This window comes from Sinocyclocheilus rhinocerous, unplaced genomic scaffold, assembly GCF_001515625.1.
Source record: "Sinocyclocheilus rhinocerous isolate Xijiao unplaced genomic scaffold, SAMN03320098_v1.1 scaffold735, whole genome shotgun sequence".
Taxonomy (NCBI): domain Eukaryota; kingdom Metazoa; phylum Chordata; class Actinopteri; order Cypriniformes; family Cyprinidae; genus Sinocyclocheilus; species Sinocyclocheilus rhinocerous.
Window position 1 is genome coordinate 924,864 of NW_015629505.1, and position 23,712 is coordinate 948,575.

A 23,712-nucleotide genomic window follows, 5' to 3' on the forward strand; every position below is an offset into this window, starting at 1 on the left:
GAATGACTTGTAATAGAAGTAATAAAATCTGCTTTGTTTACAGCAGACTGGCAATTCCAAAAGTATATTGTAATAAATGTAATGTAATAAAATGTAATAAAAGCAATTCCAAAAGTATATATATTAAATTATGACTATTATGGCTCATATTCTATATGAGCATATAGAAATTATGCTGCTGTTTGTGTGTGTGTGTTTTATTGAAATGTTTTAGTTTTCATATAGAAAAATTTATGATGCACGTGTTCTTGACTTTGGAGTAAACATTTATTTTGAATCTTGTGATTAAAGTATATTTCATATAAAATGCCTAGAAGTTTCAAACATTATTTTTAATATCACAAACAGGAAATTACTCGCATAATACAATGAAACGAATAACTGTATAGGTCTACAACTAAATTACACAAGATTAATGTTTCTAAAATGCTTAATATGTCATTATAAAATGCATACATACATAAAGTATGACGTATCGTGTGTACTAAAAGCAAATTACCCCTTAAAAACCGTAAGGTGGCGCTACTCTGTTAAAAAAAAAAAGTAAGCTCCGCCCCTCACTTCCGGTTCTGTGGCTGCGGTTCTGTGGCTGTGGTTCTGAAACTGCTGGTGCTGCGGGTCTGCAGCTGGATACTATTGGAATGTGCAGGTGAACACCAGTAGGGGGAGCGCCGCTCATGGCTCATTGTTGCACCCGCCGGTGTGTATGAATGTGAGTCTGAGCGTGTGTGTGTGTGTATGTATGTATGTGAGTGTGTGTCTGTCCGTGTGACTCGTAATATGTGTCAAATAGTGAGGGGAGACTTCTCTATGTAGGCGACTAAAGCTAATGTGTTTAACACCAGAGGTCAGAAAGACAGAGATTTGTCGAAGTAACAAGTTTTATTCTGAAACCCGCTCCACAATACCGGCACATATGCGAAAGTAGCGGATTTTTTGAGTAAAACAAAGATTTGTCAAGGGAACTTCTGTCAAGAGGGGAAGGAAATAAGCCTGACACACCAGAAGAGGATATTTATTTGGGGAAATCGTAATATGAAAAAGAAGCAGGTCGAGATATTAGGTTTTGTTCCTCAGAAAGAGAACGTCTATAACAAACTTCTCCCGTACGCATACAAACTAGACCGCGAATCCAATGACATTTTGGCCCAGATTAAAGGGAACTTGGGTCGGGCTGTCCAGCTCCGTGAGTTATGGCCCGGAGTTTTACTTTGGACTCGGAAACTCTCCACGTAAGTATATTCAAGACTCTAAAATGCTTTGCTGTGGGAATTGAGCCTGTTTTTATTAATAAACAGCAGGGAGAGCTGAATGACTCCGGTAGCTTGTAGCCGTTAGCTCGCGAGCTAAAAGCTAAGCGCTACCTGAGTCACTCATCTGTCCTTGCTCATATATAAACATCACATATCTATCTGCTAATACTCCATAATGACATTTCATAATATCGAGCGTAATATTACTCGGGTCTAGTTTGTCAGCGAGGCTTCAGTCGGTAAAATGCAGGAAATGCAGGACTGTTGTAAGCTCATTTCTAAGCTAATCAGCTAATGGAGGCTAACATTAGTGCTGGATAATAAGCAACTGCCCCATGCATCACTGCATCTAGTGGTTTAGACATGGAGTCCTTAAAAGGACATTTTACCTGGAGAAGACTGCTTAAAGATTGTAAAACAGCTTTTTATTTCACGCCTTTATGGTTTGCCTTATTCATTTTCGATCTATTTAGTAGGTTCTTATTGGCACTTCAAAGTGATTCATGATTTTTTTTTTTTACCATGTTGAAAATAGACACTTGCATTTGAGACACAAGACCTTTTTAAGATAAGATAAAGGGGTTATTATTCTATTCAAATGCTTACGTTTTATGATGCATTATTTAATGACACTTAAAAAGTATTACATTAGTTTCATGCTGCATAACATTTATATGGTGCCCTTCAGTTCTGTGAAGTGTATTACTGGTTCTTTTGACTGTTGTAGAGTCTCCGTAGAGTTTGTATTACACTAAATACTTGACAATATCTCTGCTTAAATGGGCAGTGTTTACAAACCTAATTTCTCGTCAATTTGGCAGTCCCTCCAGGATTTCGCTGGACTTTTTTCTGATTTTTGTGGCCTAAATTGACTGATTTTGCTGCGGCTTTTCTCAAAATTTGCGGTGATATTTGCGGCATTTCTTATTGTTTTGCAGTGAAAATATACCACAGACAACATTCTTCTAACATTGTTATGACTTTTCTGACTTCGAGAACCATTGTAGGGCTCCAGACTAACATTTGAAGACACCAGCACCAGTGCCGTTAAGTTCTACAGAAGGTGGCACCAGCACCTGACAGTAAAGCACTCACCCTAATCGCACATGTACATCTCGGAGATGTCTATTTGATGTCTGCATTTACATATGCAAGATGTATTTTTTAGAGTGTTTGCTCATCTGCAATATGTCTCTAAGACATTTCCTGTCAGATGTCAAATAGACATTTATTAGAATGCGTGTGAAACTGCTTCGGAGACGTTTATCAGATTACACAGCAGATGTTTCCCAGATCTTTAGCAGACGTCTTACAGATGTACTTGTGCTGTCTGGGTAGTTGAGATGCAGATAAAATTAACTTCTATTACTGTCATTCATAATGTCTAAATATAATATAATAAATAGAAAAAAATATATATTAGGGAGTGGAAATGGCTAATAAGCCTATAAGTACTTCTCTGCAGCCATCTACTAGTGATAATTTAATGTATTTTTAAATAAGTGTTTGCTTTCCTACATTATGTAACTTTTAGTTTTATAAATGGGGGCAACCTATGAAGGATGAACAAATAATGTCATCACATTATAACTTTCAAATTAATTCGGTAATACTTAAAGCTTTGAAGTGCTGGGAAAAGTTGTGTGAAGCATTTAAAAACACTCGAAAACATTAGACCATTTCTGCCACAAGTTGTTCCTGTAGTTTTACTGTTAAATCCATGGTGAATGGTGGTGATTTGTGTTTATTGAACAATGTTTTTCCTGGTTTTCACATCAGTGGCGTTTGTTCTGATATCTGCAGCTTTAACAGAATTCTGCGCCGAATTTGAATGCTTCTCACAAGATTCCACAGAGATGCTATTAATTCTGCGGCGATTTTGACTGCTTTCTTCGCTGTATCTCCCAGCGCTGTGTTTAACGGTGTCGCGTGATCAAGATCAGCCCGCGGCTCCGGCCCGAGCAGACAAACGGTCTAGCGCGGATTCGTTCCGCTTTTGGTTCGTTTGAGAAGGGTCTGGCTGCAGACTTGCACTTGCACTCTCAGACACTTGCGCTTCCGCAATTGACATCACTGCTGCAGCCAGACCCTTTTGGTTCGTTTGTCCAATGTAGCTCTTGTAAATCGGTCATGATGAGAACGCAAGGATGTTCATTCCATTTTTGGAACTGAGAAACAACCTTTCTTTGACTGAATGCGTGTTGCCATGACGTCACGGGACACGTCTAAGCCCAAAATTTGCGAGCTTTTGCGAAAATTGTGGAGTTCGCTTGATTTTGCGATAAATTCAGCGATCGCAGAATCGCAAAATCCTGGAGGGACTGATTTGGCCTCTTACCTCATGCACCAAATCAGCGTTTTAGAATGATTTCTGAAGGATCATGTGACACTGAACACAGCCATTACAAAAATATATTACAATAGAAAACGATTGTTTTAAATTGTAATAATGTAATAAATGTAGATGTATTTGTGTGTGTTTAAAAGCGTGTCTTTACAGTATACTATGCTCTCCCATATATACTGTTTGCAAGGGCAAACAGTAGTTGCGGAGGAAACTCTGCCAACTCTTACCAAAAAAAAAAAGACTCAAATGGGAATAAGTTTTTAATATTTAGTTGAATGTTTATAAAGGCTGTCTTATATAATCTATTTTGAGGACGCATTTCACTATTTATGCCATGCTAGTCTGACTCCGCTTTAGTCTCACAGCTCTCTCGGTCTCATGATCACATGGTGGCCTTCGCACTTAAATATTTAGTGATAAGGTCAGAATTGCACCTACAGATAACTGATGGCCATGTGTGCTTCCCTCCCAAACAAAATACGTTTTTTTTTTTTCACCTAGGCTTTCTGAGCATTCATTGTAATATATGTTGTTTTGGGGTGGTGGATGCCCACTTTCATATTTGGTGGTTTATTGTTACCACTATGACATGATCTCCGATACCTATAGATACCTTCGGCTGTATGGGAGAAAGTTCAGCAAGGAGGATCATGTGCTCTTCATCAAGCTTCTGTGCGAGCTGGTCACCATCCCCAAGCTGGACATCAGCATGATGCAGAGCTTTGCACGACTCCTCATCAACTTACTGAAGTACGCAAGTGTCCCCAACAAACACCTGACCATTGCCACATATCTGAGAATAACACAGTCGAATTGTTGGTCGATTAAAATCTTTATTTACATGAATTACATTATTAATTCTTCAAAATAATTGCATATATCAAAATAAAACAAAAAAGAAATAAAATCAAGGTAATTCAACGTTTATTGTTGTTATATGAAAATTTGTTGTTATTTCCATATAATTGAACTCAAGACCCTGGCTATTATTAATGCATTATTATTCTTATTATTTGTTATTATTATTCTTATTTTACTATTATTATTAGTATTATTATTTGTTATAATGAATTACACTGTTTTAAAAAAGCCTTGCTTATAATTTAATGAATTCCTAATGTTTCTGAATGCTCTTTTTTTTTTGAATGTACAGGAAGAAAGAACTGCTGTCCCGGGATGACTTGGAATTGCCTTGGAGGCCTTTGTACGATCTCTATGAGAGTATCCTGTACTCAAAAACTGAGCATCTCGGTCTTAACTGGTTTCCAAAGTAGGCCTCTTGCACTTTTTCATCTTTCTACCCATCTCTGCCATCATCTCACTGATTCTAGTTTGTTGTGAACTATGGATACTAGGGCTGAACGATTTTGGAAAATAATCTAATTGCGATTTTTTTTTACCAAGATTGCGATTTAATATGCAATTATTTTTTAAAGCTCTTTATACGTCCTTTGGCTGTTTACTGTTAGCGCTGCTTAGACTGATGAGTGTATGTCACGAAAGTACTGCGAGAGCTGTAAGAGAGCGCGGACGTCTCCTTATGCTTTCTCTCACTGCACTTTGATGTCATACACCGATCGATCTTCAAGTGGAACACACCTCTTTACTCTCGCGTGTCACGTGACCGAGTGTAATCGCAGCCTCTGCGATTGAAAAATCGCAGTTTTTTCATATCGTGATATTATCGCAAATGCAATTTATCGTTCAGCCCTAATGGATAGAAGTTCAAACAAAATCTTACATGTGACTGGACTCTGTTTTATAATAGCATGGTACCTGATGACCAGGCCCACACGGACTGACTTTAAATTGGCATTATTCACAAAGTTTTACACGCTCACAATCCACGCTTGGAAGTTTGCTTATTTAAAGCTCTAGCTAATTTGATTATGCTTTCAGCTACTGTATATACCATATTTATTATATATTTATTATTAGTTATACCATATTTAAACCCATTCAACAGATTTCCCTGCCAAAATCAGCACAGAAAATGTGAAATGAAGTCTTCAGTTTCTTTGTGGGCCTGCTAATGACATATTTGCAGAGATGTAAAGTGTTTCTGTGTGGTGAACACACATTTGACTCAAGGGTCATTTTACAGGGCAAGGTGAGGTTTAAGGGAGGAAAAAAACTTGACAATGCCAAGATTGGTTCATGGGAAAAAAAGGACCCTGATGTGCTGCCTAAGATTTAGCAATTTGCTTTATCTTGTTTTATTTTTGTCTTCCCACATTTCAGTTGGGACCTTTTACTGAACACTGCTGACTCTTGTAACACAACCATTGCCGTTTAAGAGATTGAGATTGATGACTTGATTGAGATGTTATTGGTGTGTCTAGCATTGGCTTATGCATTTTTCCTTTTTTCACATTCAGTTATCGAGCAGAAGCCTCAACTAAACAAAAAATGCTTAATATTGTGCGCAAGCGGTAAGCACAGCCAGTATTTTACATGTTGCACTGTACCTTTCCAAGGGCAGCCGCTTTGATGTTTATTTGCATGTGTCCAAAATTAAAAGCAAATCAACAGTCTAAATGAAAATCCCACCACAGCTTACACCTGCATTTGTATTTATAATCTTTGTTTCTGTAGTAGCCGAGTCGTATCCACTTAATAACATGCTTCATAAGCAGATCAGGAAATGGTGCTCCTTTTAAAGTTTCTAATATTTCATCTTTGTCTGTCAAACACAATTCCTGGATGCTCAGAGGTGTCAGTCAGCTCTTATGTTTAGGCTGAAGAACTCTCCTGACAAGCTGTAACAGCACAATGACAAAAAGTTTTTGTAAATAACTGTTCTCCAGCACACCTCCTCCAGGAATGGGATAGACTCATCGATGTGACTTCATTCTCTTAATCTAAGAGTCTTTTGATTTGTTCTCTCAGGTGGGCGAAGGGTTTATATTAAAAGAGGTTACTAACCAAAGCTGCGTTTTCCAAAAGCATCATAAGCCTGTAGAGTGCAACAGTTGTGTTCTGGAAGCAAAATTTATGTTCATTTTCTCCATAGGGAAATAATTAAAGACAGACCAACTGTGAGTTTCCGAGGTTGTTAACTGATGGTGTTTACTTTTGTTTACATTATTTCAACTGGTTTTTATGGTTACACTGCGTAACTGTTACTAAACAAAAGTGCATGCATCTTGGGGAAGAACAATGTAGCCTGGAGCTACTTGAGGTGTCAGTCAGCTCTTATGTTTAGGCTGAAGAACTCTCCTGACAAACTGTAACAGCACAATGACAAAAAGTTTTTGTAAATAACTGTTCTCCAGCACACCTCCTCCAGGAATGGGATAGACTCATCGCTGTGACTTCATTCTCTTAATCTAAGAGTCTTTTGATTTGTTCTCTCAGGTGGGCGAAGGGTTTATATTAAAAGAGGTTACTAACCAAAGCTGCGTTTTCCAAAAGCATCATAAGCCTGTAGAGTGCAACAGTTGTGTTCTGGAAGCAAAATTTATGTTCATTTTCTCCATAGGGAAATAATTAAAGACAGACCAACTGTGAGTTTCCGAGGTTGTTAACTGATGGTGTTTACTTTTGTTTACATTATTTCAACTGGTTTTTATGGTTACACTGCGTAACTGTTACTAAACAAAAGTGCATGCATCTTGGGGAAGATCAATGTAGCCTGGAGCTACTTCTCTCTTTTTATGGATATGATAAGTCACGCAGGTACTGGGCTACTCTGCAGCGGATGTCGTCCCGACAGGTCTAAAATAGTCTGAATATAAAAACTTCTTATAGGCATATCGTAGTGATTCAGGATAAGACAAAAACACACAAACTTTTTAAATATACACACACACACAAACAATATATAAATATTCATAGAAAATATATTGTTTCTATAGATGTAATCAACAACTTAAAAGTAATTATAACGCTTTAACAAAGACTTAAAAAAAAATTCCTATGGGAAAAAATGAATGACAAAAATATTTACTGAACCAACACCACTGAAAAAGTGAGCATGGACTGTTGCACTCTATAGATTGTGGAGGACAATTGTACAAATGATATAGTGGGATAGTTAACCTAAAAACACAAAAGAAGATATTTTGAAGGTTGAGAACCAAACAACATTGGAGCCCAATGACTCCTATTTTATGGACAATAAACAGAAAACAGACAGACATTTCTCAGAAAAATATCTTTGATTGTGTTCCGCAGAAGCAGGAAAGTCATACAGGTTTGGAACGATGTGAGGGTGAGAAAATGATTGAATTTTCATTTTAGGGTGGACTATCCCTTTAAGCTTACAGCGCTTTTGGAAAACACAGTGTAGTCTGTTGTCAGTCCTATTTCTTTTAGGTCAGGCTGTATATGTGGGTCGGATCACTTTGGCTCGCTGTTTTAGAAGGCAAGGTCACCCAACTTTTGCCAATTTTCCCCTTGGGTTCTGGTATCATTGTGTTCCATTTTAATCTCGATCGAAATGAGAGTGTGCTAAATGTGGAAGGTGTTTGCTTACACTTGTACTAAGAGGTGTCTTGCTAAGTTTCGCTGGGGGTGTATTTTTAGAACTAGGGATGTACAAGACAACATATTTTAAAGGGATAGTTCACCCAAAAATGAAAATTCTGTCATCAATCACTCACCCTCATGTCGTTCCAAACCTGTTGGTGGTTGCCATTGACTTCCATAGTATTTTTTTTCCTACTATGGAAGTCAATGGCAACCACCATCTGCTTGATTACCAGCAATCTTCAAAATATCTTCTTTTGTGTTCAACATAAGAAAGCAACTCATACAGGTTTGGAACGACATGAGGGTGAGTAAATGATGACAGAATTTTCATTTTTGGGTGAACTATCCCTTTAATTATTAGCTAGTCAGTGAATTATCTGAACAGCTGGTTTACAAGCCTGTCTTAAAGAGATATTCCCCCCAAAATGAAAATCCCATCATGTCGTTGCATACCTGTATGACGGACTGATTTCTGCGGAACAGAGGATATTTTGAAGAACTCCGGGAACCAAACAACATTGGAGCCCATTGACTTCACATTTCTCAAAATATTTTTATGTTCCACGGAAGAAAGAAAGTCATGAATTTTGGAATGACATTAGGGTTCGTAAATAATGACAGAACTTTCATTTTTGGGTGCACTGTCCTTTTAAGTAAGCCATGAATGATCAGGATCAGTAGACCCCAATCAGATGTGTTTTAAGGGGCTTAAATTAATGTTCTTGCATTCAAAAAACAGATGGATTGACCACATCAGAATGGAACAGAATGCAGGTTTAGTAAATCATAACTTCACACGATATGTTAAAAATGCAACATTCATGGTGCAGAAGAGTTAAAATGGCACAGAATGAATCACAGAGCCCTTCAGGAGCATTACTGATAGAAATCGAATAAATGTTTTGGCTTAATATTTATAACATTTCATAGTACATCACTATCATATTCCTCACAAAAATACTATTGACTATTTGGCACCACAGCCAAATGTATTAAGGCTAAAATCCTTATCAAATAGTTAACCTTCCTAACCTATCTCTCTGTACAGCATTTAGTAGCATAATTGTATTCTTAAAGTCATAATCCACAGCCAATGGTTTGCACTTCTTGGCCAACTTTGACAAGGTAAAAAAAATATGTATTTAGGAGCAGCTTCCTGATTTGAATTGGCTGTTAATGTTAATGGCTGACTGTATTCAGCGTTTTTGAGCTCCGTTATAAAAAGGACCTGAGGAGAACCTGATAACCTGGCATGTTAGGGTTAGGCTCAGGCTCTGGTGTTGGGAAACTCTCATATCGGGCGAGTACTGAAAAAAGTGGTATCGGTGCATCCCTAGCTAAAATCCTTATCAAATAGTTAACTTTCCTAACCTATCTCTCTGTACAGCATTTAGTAGCATAATTGTATTCTTAAAGTCATAATCCACAGCCAATGGTTTGCACTTCTTGGCCAACTTTGACAAGGTAAAAAAAATATGTATTTAGGAGCAGCTTCCTGATTTGAATTGGCTGTTAATGTTAATGGCTGACTGTATTCAGCGTTTTTGAGCTCCGTTATAAAAAGGACCTGAGGAGAACCTGATAACCTGGCATGTTAGGGTTAGGCTCAGGCTCTGGTGTTGGGAAACTCTCATTTACACTTTCACAAAATGCACTGTAGTTGGGTTTTTGCTTTGCATGTGGTCTAATCGCATCTATTGCTTCAACCTCAAATGAGCCTAGCCTTTCATACTATATTAATGCACTTCCTTTCTCTGTCTCTCCCCTTTTCCTCCCTTTAGCTCAGTGGAGAATGTGTTGAAGACACTAGTCAAGAGCTGCAGACTGTAAGTGCTCTTTCAGTCTTCCGTCATTCACTAATGTGCCTGTAAATGTTCGACCCCTTTCACAAAAGAATTGCACATGTGTTAATCAGCTTTCACACTGAGCCGATTACAGCTCTCTTAACACATTATACTGTTGACCGTTTCATTCATATAACAACCACTTTTCATCATTTTGCAAGAGCTCACATAACAAATAAACAACCATGGATCTGAGAAAATAGCATGTGATTTGGTTCTCATAATGTTTGTGTGTGTGTGTGTCTGTGTCTGTGCATAGTTATTTCCCTGAGTCAGCTACACAGGAGATGCTTGATGAGTGGCGGCCATTACTGTGCCCGTTTGATGTCACTATGCAGAAGGCCATTAGCTACTTTGAGCTCTTCTTGCCCACCATCATGCCCCCAGAACAGCATCACAAAGGCTTCAAGTAAGACTCTCTTGTGCAATTTAGTAATGAAATTGGGTTGGGATCTAATAATAAATTAGTCAGTATTCATAAAGTGCATCCAATAAGTCTGAGCCAGTGTAATAGGAGGATTTGTGCATGTTTTAGGTTATGGTTTGATGACATGATGGATCTCTGGGTTTCAGTGCAAAACCTGCCTGCTTGGGAGGGTGTAAGTACTTCACATTCATATATTAATTTAAGTGCTAAATATTATGTCACCATTGGCTTTCTATCCTCTGTTAACTCTTGTTTCCTCTTACAGAATTTAGTGAATCTTTTTGCACGTCTGGCTAATGACAACATTGGCTATGTGAACTGGGATCCGTACATTCCCAAGGTACTATCCTGCTTATATATGCCACTGTTCAAAAGTTTGGGGTCATGTTTTTGAAAGAAGTCTTTTACCAAGGCTGCATTTATTTGATGAAAAAAAAACGGTAAAAACAGCAATATTGTGAAGTATTATTACAATTTAATGTATCCGTTATTTTAATATATTTTAAAACAAAATTTAATCTTGCAATCTCCAGTCTTCCGTGTAACATGATCCATCAGCACAAACAGTTGTGCTGCTTACAATTTTTGTGGAAACTGTGATGCATGATTCTTTTCGTGATTCTTTGATCAATAGAAAGTTCAAAAGAACAGCATTTATTTGAAATTCTTCCTGAATATCCTTCCCAAATTATTGCCAAATAAAATCTTACTTGACCCCAGACTTTTGAACCATAGTGTAGATGATGATCTAAAGACATCAGAGCATTTTATACTGATACTTTGTTGTCTTGCTTCAGATCTTCACTAGGGTTCTGCGTAGCTTCAATCTCCCTGTTGGCACCAGCCAAATGATCGTTCCCAGATATTTGAGCAACTCCTACGATATCGGTCACGTGGTCCTCTGGATTTCCTCCATGCTAGTAAGTTTCATGAGTCACACTCCTCCTATAAAAGGTTAATTATTAAAGGGTGCATTTATTTACAGATCTTTATCATTTTTTTCCCAGGGCGGCCCACAAAACCAGGTCCAGAAACAGCTTAATGGGCTCTTCAGTAGTATAGCATCTTTCTACCACCCTTCAAATAATGGGCGCTGGCTGGTAAGATGTTCCCTATTAGGATAAACATCCAGAACAATATGGTGCAATGCAAGATCTTGTCCCCCTTAAAGTCCAGCCCACCCCTCAAATCCATTCTAGAACTGACTGTGGTCTGTGTGTTGTCAGCTGAGATTTATGTTTGCGTGCAAGAGGGAGATATGCAGTGACAGATGGTCCTCTGACAGAGTGAGGTCACTCAACATTCCAACTACTGAAACACCACTAACAACTTTCCAGTTATTGACCACCTATCATCCTAGACATGCATCCTTTTCCTGCACTCATGACTCAGTAAAGTACCATACAGTATCATAAGGGTAGTTTGCAAACTCAATATGGCAAGCCTTTGTTCTTTGAAACCAAATGTTATTCAAGAGTGTTGATGCCAAGAAGTACTACTAAGTCTTTATGCCTTTGTGCTACTTTACTGTTCAAAAGTAGTGATGCACCAAAATGACTTTTTACTGAATCACTAGTGAAAACTGGAACAGAAAATAAGGTTTGAATAATACATTTGATTAATTGAACTCCATATGATGTTCAGGGTGTTAGGTAGGTGATAATTTAAACCTTATTAAAGTTCTTCAGCAACAAACGACCTCTTGATATCTCCGCTAAACAGTTTTTGCATATTGCTACTTTAGCATCCATTTTGTCACAGTGAAGTACATCCACACTGATGGCATATTTAACTGTTGTAGCCTATCCACATTGTGTGCAATGCATGACGTAGATGTTAAATCAATCCATTATTATTGTTTTAATTATAACTTAATCTTAAAGGGGTCATATGATGCTGCTAAAAAGAACATTATTTTGTGTATTTGGTGTAATGAAATGTTTATGCCGTTTAAGGTTCAAAAAACACATTTTCCACATACTGTACATTATTGTTTCTCCTCTATGCCCCGCCTTTCTGAAACGCATCGATTTTTACAAAGCTCATCGGTCTGAAAAAGCGAGGTGTGCTCTGATTGGCCAGAGTAGTTTCGCTTTCACAATGAAGCACACAGCGCCTTCACGACATGGCGGCGGCGGCAACAATACTACAGTGAGAATAAAAGTTACGCCTTCTTTCTTTGTGTGAAGATGTGGGAAGAGTTGCATAACGCCGCCCAAACAGTGACGTAGATATGTGGGGGCATGTTAGAACGAGTAGGCGTGGCTGACTCTTTTATAAAGAATATCTCTTTGGATTTGAGACTTTAGTCTTTGCAACTTTACAGATCTTCTTTATGCACCAAAAGCTTGTAACACTCCAAAGAGAAAGGACAAATTTAAATCGCATCATATGACCCCTTTAAGCATTTTAATTTGGTACCACAAACTTTGGAAAACAGTTGTGGTATTTGAAGAAGTTTGAAAAGCCCATTGCAGTGTTTATTTTTCAGATGCTAAAGTATTGACTTCACCAGTCCAGTTTTGTTTTTAAAATGGCCAAAAAATAATCTTAATTTCTCTAGAAACCCTGTAGTTTATTGTTCTGAAGGCTGTTCCATGCGTGAGTAGCGCTACTGTCTTGGAAGATGATGCAAACTTTATCTAGCCAGGACTGAGAAAAGTAGACATTCTCTATAGTTTGAGAATCCAAAAACGTAATTAAAAAAAAAAAAAAAAACCTGCCAAATGCTGGTTTCGTCTGCAACAGTCAAGAGAAGACTATGGGATGCTGCTGGCATTTTAGATGGGATTTCCAAAAAAAGCTTAATCTCATGTAGGGCTGGGCGATATAGCTAAAAAATGTATCAACGATATAATGTTTCATATCTTGTCTCCCGAGGCCACAGGAGGGCACAATGAGCAAAATAATAGCACATTTAAATTGTCAACTCAAGGAAATAACGGTCTATAAAAACCGTGCATGGTCTAAATTAACTCATAAAAATCAAATATAATTTCGTAAATTGCATAAACAATTATGCACAAAATAGAATCATGTATTTATGCATTGCTTAATCCAAAGAGCCGAAGCACCATTCACACAGATTGCATTTAAATACATATGAGACGCAGTGAAAAGGAATAAACCTCCACAAATTTGTGATGTGTTTTCTAAAAGTTTAAACTGTTTTAATTTTGCATGACTTTCTATACATCTCTTGTGTGAGACGCGAGTGCAGCAGTCGTACTTGTCCGTCTAAAAAATGTGCTGAATATGCGGTCTGTGTGAATGGCTTGGTTTCGGGTTTTAACTTAATCAAGATCGTCTCCGCATTGAGCTACTATATTTCTCTAATATTTTGAATGAATAACGCAGCAGCGGCGCGTCTCGTGGGCTAGACTAACAAAACGTTAAAATGCAACAACGTCACTTACATCATTATCACCGCATCTCACGCGCCACTGATGACGCTCCCTGACGCACACCTAACATTCAAATGCAAATGTTTATTTTAAATTCGACTAATATTCATTCTTTATTCACAATCTCCTCATCACAGGCAGGCACAGCACTCATTTCAGCTTGTGTTCCTGTTTGTGTGTGCTGTCTGCGTCACTCATAGCACGTGCCTATATCGTGCACCATATCGAACATTTTTTCTATCGTTATCGAAGAAGGTGTACAGTCAATAAATATCGATACAGTTTTATCGCCCAGGCCTAATCTCATGAGCTGATAACTATTATGGGAGGTGCTACAGAAAACATAGTATGAAATGGTCCGTGTACCTTTTGGTCATTAGATTTTCTGCATAAAAAGAAATAAAGAGAAATGAGAAACGGTTTGATTTAAAAAATTTTCGGAAATGAAAAAAAAAAAAAAATAGAAAACAAAACTTAAGTTAGATTTATTTCTTTTTTTTGTTCATGGGTAAAAAATTAGATTATGCTTTAATATTTGAATGTGTGGATCCCCCATCTTCTGTGCTACATCGTATATGCGGCAACCACAAGCTCAGTTCGTGTAGGCTGCTAGCGGCACTTACAAGAAAAACAACAAAAAATACAACTACTATAGAAAATCAAATGACCAGAAGGTACACGGACCTGAAACTTTAGCTTAATTTTGTACGGGATTAATGAGTTTCCAAACTCCAAAATTAATTTGTTTTGGCCATCTGTGTCATTTGTTAATATCACTGCCCTCTTCTCCAGATGAAGTTGATGAAGCTTCTACAGCGTCTGCCTGCCAGTGTTGTTCGGCGGCTACATCGGGAGCGCTATAAGAAACCCTGCTGGATCACCCCTGTTCCCGCCAGTCACAGACTCACGGACCAGGATGTGACAGACTTTGTGGAGAGCATGAAGCAGCCGGTACTGATGGCCATGTTCAGCAAAACAGGCAGCATGGATGCAGCTCAGGCCTTGCAGAACCTGGCCCTGATGAGACCAGAGCTGGTCATCCCACCTGTGCTGGAGAAGTGAGTGTGTGCAGCTGCTGGAGATGTTCAGGGCCTGTAGACGCCAATATAAGGCATATAACACTGACTAATCAGGCTAATTTACATAAAAAGATTTACATAAAAAGAAGACCAGCAAAGTGAATTCACCCCCACAGTCTTTTTTTTTTTTTATCTATTCTGATAAATTTGTTAGTATATGATAATGTATAACTGATTAAATGTTTTAAAAATTTATATTTTATATATATTTATATTAAAAAAATAATTTTGTAGTATTTAAAAATTTGTTGAAGATGAGTTGCAGTATAAATTCATTAGTTAAAGTCATAAAGCTTTATCATAGCCTGTATAGTGGCTCCTTTTATTCACTGTCGGGATTTACAAATCCAGTCTTTGTAAATAGGCTTTGTAAGTAGTCGTTTTAGAATCCAGCTGGACTTTTTCCCAACTAAAAGCTAATGTGTATGTGCTGCCCCCTGCAGGACGTATCCTGCTATGGAGACACTGACGGAGCCACACCAGCTTACTGCTACTCTCAGCTGCATGATTGGTATGGCCCGCAGTCTTCTCAGCGGTGGCCGACATTATCCCGAAGGTCCCGCACACGTCCTGCCCCTGCTAATGAGAGCACTGCCTGGTGTTGACCCTAATGACTTCAGCAAATGCATGGTGGGTAAACTGTGAAATAAACATTAGCAATGGTGTTCTTGAAACAATTAAATAAATAATAATATGACAGTTAAGAATTTTGATTTCTTGTTGTTGCTCTCTCGGCTGATTTTATTCATAATTGACTTAAAATGATGTTCACATATATTTTGTTTTTAGATCACGTTCCAGTTCATTGCTACTTTTACTACTTTAGTGCTTTTGGTGGATTGTTCATCAGCCCTCCATGAGAAGAATGACTTGACAGAGGTAGGGCTCTGAAATTGTATGTAAAAGACCCACTGCAGAGATTTTACATAATTATTCTGTCTGGATTCGTCATAAAATCTTTTATTTGTTGTAGATGGAGAGAGAGTTGTGTTCGGCTTCTGCTGAGTTTGAAGACTTTGTTCTGCAGTTTATGGACAGGTGAGTCATTTAGTGAGATGTGTGTGCTTGAAAAAGTATAATACACTATTGTTGTGACTTATGCCCTGTTGTGTGTGTCTGTAGGTGTTTTGCATTGATTGACAGCAGCACTCTGGAGCAGACGCGCGAGGAGACGGAGACAGAGAAAATGACTCATTTAGAGAGTCTGGTGGAGCTGGGCCTTTCATCCACCTTCAGCACCATTCTGACACAGTGCTCCATGGAGATATTCAAGGTTTTTATTACATTTAATAGGATTTTAACTATTTAACTATTTATTTATTTTTTTACATATTTTCTTTAATGAAAACACTCTTTATTAGAAAAAAGTCTCCTCTCTGTTGTCCTTAGATTTTGCTAACCTTACAAATGTAAAAAAAAAATGTGTACATTTTTAGACAATTGAGTTGCATTTATTACAACAGCAGTCTCAAACTCTGTTGTTGTTTTTAACATTCTTGGCTTATATTAATCTGCGGCTCAGTGAGTAATCTGACCTGATTTAATAATGAAGGGAGTTGTCTGACTGAATCATTCCATGACTCTTCATAGACTGATTCACCAGTTGTCAAATTTGACAGCACGTCGGCACTGTGTGGTTGCATTTGTGTGAAGTCAACGAGGACAGCACAATATTTTTGTCTATATATATATATATATATATATGTATATATATTGACTGTCAATATATTATTTGTGACACCCATATACGCTACTGTTAAAAGTTTGGGGTCAATACGTGTTTTTTTTTAATACTTTTATTCAGCAAGGATGCATTAAAATTATCGAAAGTGACAGACATTTCTAATGTTACAAACGAGCCCTGAATAATAAAATGTATCCCAGTTTCCTCAAAAATATTAAGCAACACTATTTTCACAATGTTTTCAAAATTGATAATAAGAAATGTTTGTTGAGCAACAAATTAGCATATTAGAATGATTTCTGAAGGATCCTGTGACACTGAAGACTGGAGTAATAGATGCTTAAAATTTAGCTTTGACATCACAGGAATAACTTGCATTTTAAAATATAAAAATTAGTTATTTTAAACTGTAATAGTAGTTCACTATATTACTGGTTTTGCAGTTTTGTTTTGTTTTTGTTGATCAAATATATGCAGATTTGGTGGGCATAAGATTTCTTTCAAAAACATATAACAAAAAAAAAAAATTTACCAATCTCAAACTTTTGAACATTGTATTTCCTTATGTACACCTAAATAGACTGGTGATATCTGTTAATGGCTGTTATCTGTCTGTAGGTGGCTCTCGAGAAAGTCTTCAACTTTGCCACCACCAACATCTTTGAGACTCGTGTCGCAGGCAGGATGGTGGCAGACATGTGCAGAGCGGCTGCTAAGGTAATACTTTCTCTTTGCCCATCTTGTGCTGATACACACACACAGCCGTGGGGCCACGTTGATTCAGCTGTCCTCTGCTTTGTTTCAGTGTCACCCTGCTGAGTCTCTCAGGCTGTTTGTACCATACTGCTGTAACGCCATTACTCATCTAACTGCAAGTACGTTCAAGAACATATATGACCGTTTGTGTTATCTTGAGTCTGTGTCAGCATCCTCACTTGTGTTTTGGTGCATTTCAGATGAAGATGTTTCAAATGAGGAAGAACTGGATAAAGAACTGCTCTGGAACCTTCAGTTGCTTTCTGAGGTCAAAACAACACAATATCAAACTGCACATGAAAGATTTTGCACTGAAAAGCTTAAGCTGTATTGCAAAATCATGATAGCTGCCTATTTAGGCTACTTTTTTTTATAGCCTCTGTCCTGTACTAATCCTCTGAGGCTGTACTAAACAGTAGGCATTAATATTATATACCTTGGAAGATCATTTCTGGATTCAGAATTTCAGACTCATATTCTTCATGGATAAATGACTAAATCAATCCTATAATGCTCTGGATTGATCATGTTTTCAGGTATAAAAATGTTTTATTAAACCCTACACATTTTTGATCAAAATTAAAATGCACTTTCACCAAATAATTGTTGTATGCTGTATATTTTTATGCTTATTAGATGATCAAATCCTTATATTAGCAACATGCTAAAGACTTAAAGAAATAGTCCACCCCAAAATGAAAATTCTTTCATTTACTCACCCCCTCATGTTGTTCCAAACCTGTATGACTTTATTTTTCTCAAGAGCATAAAAGAAGATAATATGCTGGTAAGAATGTTAGTAATCAAGTTTCAGTTCCCTAACATTGTATTTTTTTGTCCATATAATGGAAATCAAAGGGAACCAAAACTGTTTGGTTATCAACATTCTTTAAAATATCTTTTATGTTTCATGGAAAAAATAAAGTCATACAACTTTGGAACGACATAAGTAAATAGTAAATAATAACAGAATTTTTGTGTGGACTATCCCTTTAACTAGGCACAACTATGCTGTTTGTATCACACCCACTTGCTATTAGGAACATTAATGGAGGCACTGCCTGAAAAGAGTGTTTCAAATCAGTCACCCTACGTCTGTTTAGACACTAGACAATGATTGCTGCGTATCTCGCATCACCACCCCCTCTTGCTGATCTTCAGGTGGCTCGTGTGGATGGAGAAAAGCTCCTCCCGTACCGCACACAGCTGGTGCAGATTCTGCAGCTGACCCTGCGTTTGCGATGTAAGCAGGGCTACAGTCTGGCCTGCAACCTGCTGCACCATATCCTGCGTTCCACAGCACTCACCTACCCCACAGACTACTGCAGTGTGCCCGGCGGCTTCAACAGACCCCTGCAAGAGTACTTGCCCATTAAGGTACTGTGAATGTGTCTGGTACATGTGAGGACATTTGACCAGTGGAGACAACAGAGCAATGTATTAGATCATTGTTGATCCCATGAGTTCTCACTACCTCCCTTCTTGTTCTTTTCACAGGACTGGGGTCGTCCGGGGGACGTTTGGAACCTGGAGATCCAGTGGCATGTGCCCAGCGCAGAGGAGACGGCATTTGTGTTCTATGTTCTGGACCTGCTGCTGCAGCCAGAGCTCCAGCGTCTGCAGAGATATGCACAGGGAGAACAGGACATGAGCAGGTCAGAGGTCAAAAGTGCACTCTGTAATAATGGTAAAGACAAAATACCATCGTTCTGTATTGATTTTAAAAGTTGTGAATATTTTCTTGAGTTGTTTTTTCTGATGCTGCCACATCTCTGCACTTTAAACAGAGATGACGTTCTTCAGAGTCTGTGTATAGTCCAGCACTGTCTGCTGGGTGCTGGCAGCATGCTCCGCCCTCTTGATGGACGTACAGTCACCGGCCTGTAAGTCCTGAAACTCAGATATGAGATATGCAATGTTTGCTCTAAGTAGTGGATATGTGAAGGGATGCACAGCACTGATTAAATCATGATTATTTAATCCTTTGTATTTCATTTTTAAAGGGAAATGTTTTATTAATTTAATACTTTTATTAATCAAGGACACATTAAATTGATAAAGGTGATAGTACAGACATTTATAATGTTACAACGTTTTCAATTTCATGTAAATGCTGTTCTTTTGAACTTTCTATTCATGGTATCCACAAAATCATTAAACAGCACAATTGTTTTCAACATTGATTAAAAAAAAGTTACATCGTAAATAAGACTGCTAAATGGCTGCTAAAAATTCAGATTTACATTTCATTTTAAAATATATTATACATTTGAAAATAGAAAACAAATATTTACATTTGTAGAAAAAAAAAGAAACAATATAGAAAAATCCATGGCTGCATTTATTTGAATAAAGTACCGTAAATTGTAATATTATGTAAAAAAAATCTTCCCAAACTTTTGCATGTTAGTTCAAATATGATTTTTTTTGTTCATTCTCCTCTGTGCAGTGTACCCAGCATGGTTAGTTTGGAGGAAACAAAGCTGTACATTGGTGTTGACTACGGTAAGATTGGGGAAGTTCATAGTGGAAGCTTATGAAATCTGTTGTGATGAATGTGCAGTTAGAGTAACTTCTTGTGTATCATGATGATAGAATAGGATATCAGCTTCTCAGTAAGACATTGCTGATTTTTCCAGATGAGTCCAGAGAGAACTACCGTGAGGCCATCTGTAAAGTGATGAGACCGTTGCTACGTAAGTGCTCCTTGTTTAGAACACCTGCCTGCACACAGAATTTACCTCATCTACATTACCCATAATTCTTAAGACAAGCATCTTCTAATTCTCTTTTGTAGATTACATTCTGGAACACTCAGAGGATGACACCAAATCCCTTTTCGCCATTATCAAGGTAAGTGTGTGGAGGAGATATTTGAGCAAACTGATTTGATCATTGTTCATCAAACTGTCGATTGTATTGGATCATATAGCAACTATTAGCCATTAAAGTTTTGTGATTTATCAGTTGTTTGTCTCCCTCAGATCATCAGTGACTTGATGCACTTCAGAGGTTCCCATAAACATGAGTTTGACTCTCGCTGGAAGAGTTTCATCTTGGTGAAGAAGTCGATGGAGAACAGGGTGTGTTAGTTGGGCCTAAGAAATCTCCTGTGCCATTTATTTGAAATGTATAATTGTCTTATGAATCTTCTTATTCGCTCCAGCTTCATGGGAAGAAACAGCACATCCGAGCTCTTCTTATTGACAGAGTTCTTCTTCAGCATGAGGTAGGAGCCAATGCTAATAACTTGGCATAATGATTTGGCACATAAAAGATATTGTAGAGCTGTCACAATATCGTATTTTCACTACACTATTATCGTGGCCTAAAGAATTTACAAGAACGATGTTATCATGATATCTATAGAAATTTTGAGAAAATAAACAATGCTATCCATCAAATTCATCTATAACTTTGGTTTTCTGTTGTTTGGTCAAACAATCACACTAAGTATGTTTATAGGTATACAGAGGGAAAGATGTAACCAAAACTGTAGAAATCATATTTAAAAAAACTTACTGCTGATCAGCAGATCTTTTTAAGCAATCCAAAAAACTCCCACAATGGCTGGCTAGCTTTTTTTGGGTGCGGGTAGTGTCTATTTTTTTTATTTTTATTTTTTTTTAATATTAGATTATTGTCAACACCCCTAGTAGGAAGTACATTTTTTTTTTTCCTGCTCCACATTTAGATGCGAAAGTTGCTGGTCGAGGGGTGTGAATATAAGACTGTTCATCAGGACCTGTTGAGGGACCTTTTGCGTCTTTCCACCAGCACCTACAGCCAGGTCTGATTCCACATCCACCAAATTTTACATAAAAAGAATCCCCTTTATTTTATATGTACTCTTGAATACCCATTTTTTTGGACCCTCAGGTCCGCAGCAAGGCCCAAAATGTGTTGTTCACAGCTTTGGGGACCTATAACTTCTGCTGCCGAGACATTACTCCACGTGTCCTGGAGCTACTGGAGCCCACACGAACTGATGTCACCCAGCAACAGTTCAAGGTCTATAATCTATAATTCTCACTTTCTATAATTAGCATAATGCTGTATTTGTCTTTATTGATTTAATATAATTTCTATCATATTGTGCTGTAGGGGGCACTGTACTGCTTGCTTGGGAACCATTGTGGAGTGTGCCTTGCTAACCTACATGACTGGGATTGCATCGCTCAGACGTGGCTGTCCATAGTGCGCTCAGGCCTCAGCTCAGCTATGTCTCTAGAGAAGCCCTCCATTGTCAGACTCTTCGATGACCTTGCGGACAAAGTCCACCGGCAGTACGAGACCATCGGCATCTATTTTACAGTGAGCAGCGTCGCCTGTTTTGTACATTTTGTACATAAACTTTGAAATAATGTGGCATGTCGTTCAGACTATTAAAGTGGGTACACATTTATTGTTGTTTGGTAAATATTCAAAGGTGAAATCCAGTAATTTCAATAGGAATCTACATTTTCTGGAATTTTGCATGAAAGATTTCCCCACAGTTTCAAGTTGGTCAGTGGATTTGGTGTGTTGTCCAACAGAAAGCTGTCCTGTTTAAAAGTGATTTCTGTGTAAGCTGTACTTTGTACATCACTGCACTGTTGATAATCAACAATGGACTTTTTTTTTTTTGATGACAGCATTTTGGGGGCCTGAAAATTGGTTTCAAAGTGCAAGTTTTTTGAAAACGATGTGTTATAGTCTCTGTAACGGCAGTATTACGAATGCGTATTACGTGTTCAGTGTATAGTGTTTCTTTACAAAGTAACATCACCAACTAGTGGCCTGGCATGCAGTAATACAGCGTTTGTAATACAGCATTTCTCACTGGTTTCATGGATCCGTGTGAACAGGGATCATTTTGACATGTGTCGTCTGAATGAAATATTTTTCAAAAACACAAATGAAAAACTTTTCTGTTTTTAGTACATAATTTTCGTATAAACGTACCTTCAGGCTATGTCTAAGCTGTAAAATGGTAGCAATCTTGTGCTGTACGACTCGTTTCCCTGGATGAATCTGTAGGTACCTGAGAGTGCAGTTTTGCTAGGCCGGCACATCACTGATTCAAGCCAACCCACTCCACACATTGGCACTCCCACAGAACAGGAGCTGGAGCAGGGACTGGCACTTCAACAAGACAAAAACCATGAGGCAGTGCAGTAAGTGCTACACACATACACACTCACAACATTTAATACTCATTTAACATGGTGTAGTAAATCTTTGCTGTGTTTCCTCTTTCAGGAAATATGAAAAGATTGTGAGAGACCTGTTGGAATGTCTAGATGACAGGGACCTGTAAGTATCAAATAGATGTTTCAAAATGCTTAATTGTTTCTATAAAACCAGACACACAAAAGCATCACTCATTTGTGAATGTTATCGTGTGTCATCAGGCCTTGGAAGTTTGAGCACATTGCCATTGGCTTCCTATCTCTACTGCTAAGAGATGACTATCCCCTCCCGGCCCCAGCGGTGCTCTTCTTTGTACAGAGCCTCAACCATGATGCGCTTGTTGTTCGCAAGGTTCGTGGAAAGTTGTTGTTTTTTTTTTGTAAGTTTTGCATAAATCTGTATCGGGGTTGTGCTGTGTTTAGCTCCAGCCTGCTCCAATACACTTACCTAGAAGTATCTATTACTGATGAAAACCTGTATTAGCTAGTTTAGATGTGTTAAATTAGGATTAGGTTTAGGTCTAAAATCTGTAAGAAAGTGGCCCTCCAGGAGCAGGATTGGGCACCCCTGATCTACACTACTCTTTGAAATTTTGGGGTTCGTAAGATTTTTTTTTTATGTTTTGAAAGAGGTTATGCTTCCAAGGGCAGCATTTAAGTGATCAAAATATAGTAAAAACGGTATCATTGTGCAAAATATTATAAAATATTACAATTTAAAATAACAGTTTTTATTTTTATCTATTTTAAAATGCAATGCAAAATTTATTTATTTTTTTCTGATGGCACAACTAAATTTTCAGCATCCATTGTTCCAGTGTTCAGTGTCATATTAACCTTTAGAAATTAATATGCTAACTTGGTGATCAAGAAAGATTTCTTATTATCAATGTTGAAAATGTTTTTGCTGCTTAACATTTTTACAATGGAATGGAATCTTTGATACATTCAAAAGAACAGCATTTATTTGAAAAAGAAATCATTTGTAAAACGATAAATACCTTTACTGTCACTTTTAATTAATTGAATGCTTCCTTGCTGAATAAAAGTATTATTTCTTTAAAACAGGGCTGTATGTTAACTTTTTTTTTCACATAGCACTGGTGCGACAGAGGTTGAAAGTTTTCTAGCACAGGCCAAAAAGTTGTAGCACAAGTATAAAACGTATGTTATCATGTCTGAAAACAAACACAAGTAATGGAGTTCATCACTTAAACATGCACTGATGTTCCATACAGAGCACAAAAAATACAAACCATCACAAAAATTGTTTT

The 23,712-nt window shown here is 37.7% G+C and overlaps 1 protein-coding gene across 2 annotated transcripts in view; it reads left to right on the forward strand.

Annotated features, from left to right (window-relative positions):
* The first annotated feature begins 725 nt into the window (after positions 1-725).
* Positions 726-23,712, forward strand: part of LOC107738980 (proteasome activator complex subunit 4B-like) — a 29,010-nt gene continuing 6,023 nt past the window's right edge. The window contains exons 1-32 of one of the 2 annotated variants that reach the window (XM_016550920.1): positions 726-1,232; positions 4,210-4,350; positions 4,754-4,870; positions 5,979-6,032; positions 9,855-9,899; positions 10,177-10,326; positions 10,453-10,516; positions 10,610-10,684; positions 11,142-11,264; positions 11,352-11,444; positions 14,541-14,806; positions 15,271-15,457; positions 15,617-15,706; positions 15,801-15,865; positions 15,950-16,100; positions 17,130-17,228; positions 17,317-17,386; positions 17,468-17,535; positions 18,429-18,644; positions 18,765-18,922; positions 19,055-19,150; positions 19,717-19,772; positions 19,907-19,963; positions 20,065-20,120; positions 20,252-20,350; positions 20,434-20,496; positions 20,962-21,057; positions 21,147-21,278; positions 21,372-21,581; positions 22,287-22,423; positions 22,509-22,562; positions 22,661-22,790. In XM_016550920.1, coding sequence (XP_016406406.1) covers positions 1,036-1,232; positions 4,210-4,350; positions 4,754-4,870; positions 5,979-6,032; positions 9,855-9,899; positions 10,177-10,326; positions 10,453-10,516; positions 10,610-10,684; positions 11,142-11,264; positions 11,352-11,444; positions 14,541-14,806; positions 15,271-15,457; positions 15,617-15,706; positions 15,801-15,865; positions 15,950-16,100; positions 17,130-17,228; positions 17,317-17,386; positions 17,468-17,535; positions 18,429-18,644; positions 18,765-18,922; positions 19,055-19,150; positions 19,717-19,772; positions 19,907-19,963; positions 20,065-20,120; positions 20,252-20,350; positions 20,434-20,496; positions 20,962-21,057; positions 21,147-21,278; positions 21,372-21,581; positions 22,287-22,423; positions 22,509-22,562; positions 22,661-22,790 — 3,615 coding nt within the window. In that variant the 5' untranslated portion in view covers positions 726-1,035. The remainder of the gene's footprint in view (positions 1,233-4,209; positions 4,351-4,753; positions 4,871-5,978; positions 6,033-9,854; positions 9,900-10,176; positions 10,327-10,452; positions 10,517-10,609; positions 10,685-11,141; positions 11,265-11,351; positions 11,445-14,540; positions 14,807-15,270; positions 15,458-15,616; positions 15,707-15,800; positions 15,866-15,949; positions 16,101-17,129; positions 17,229-17,316; positions 17,387-17,467; positions 17,536-18,428; positions 18,645-18,764; positions 18,923-19,054; positions 19,151-19,716; positions 19,773-19,906; positions 19,964-20,064; positions 20,121-20,251; positions 20,351-20,433; positions 20,497-20,961; positions 21,058-21,146; positions 21,279-21,371; positions 21,582-22,286; positions 22,424-22,508; positions 22,563-22,660; positions 22,791-23,712) is intronic. The other variant, XM_016550921.1, reaches the window with a different exon arrangement.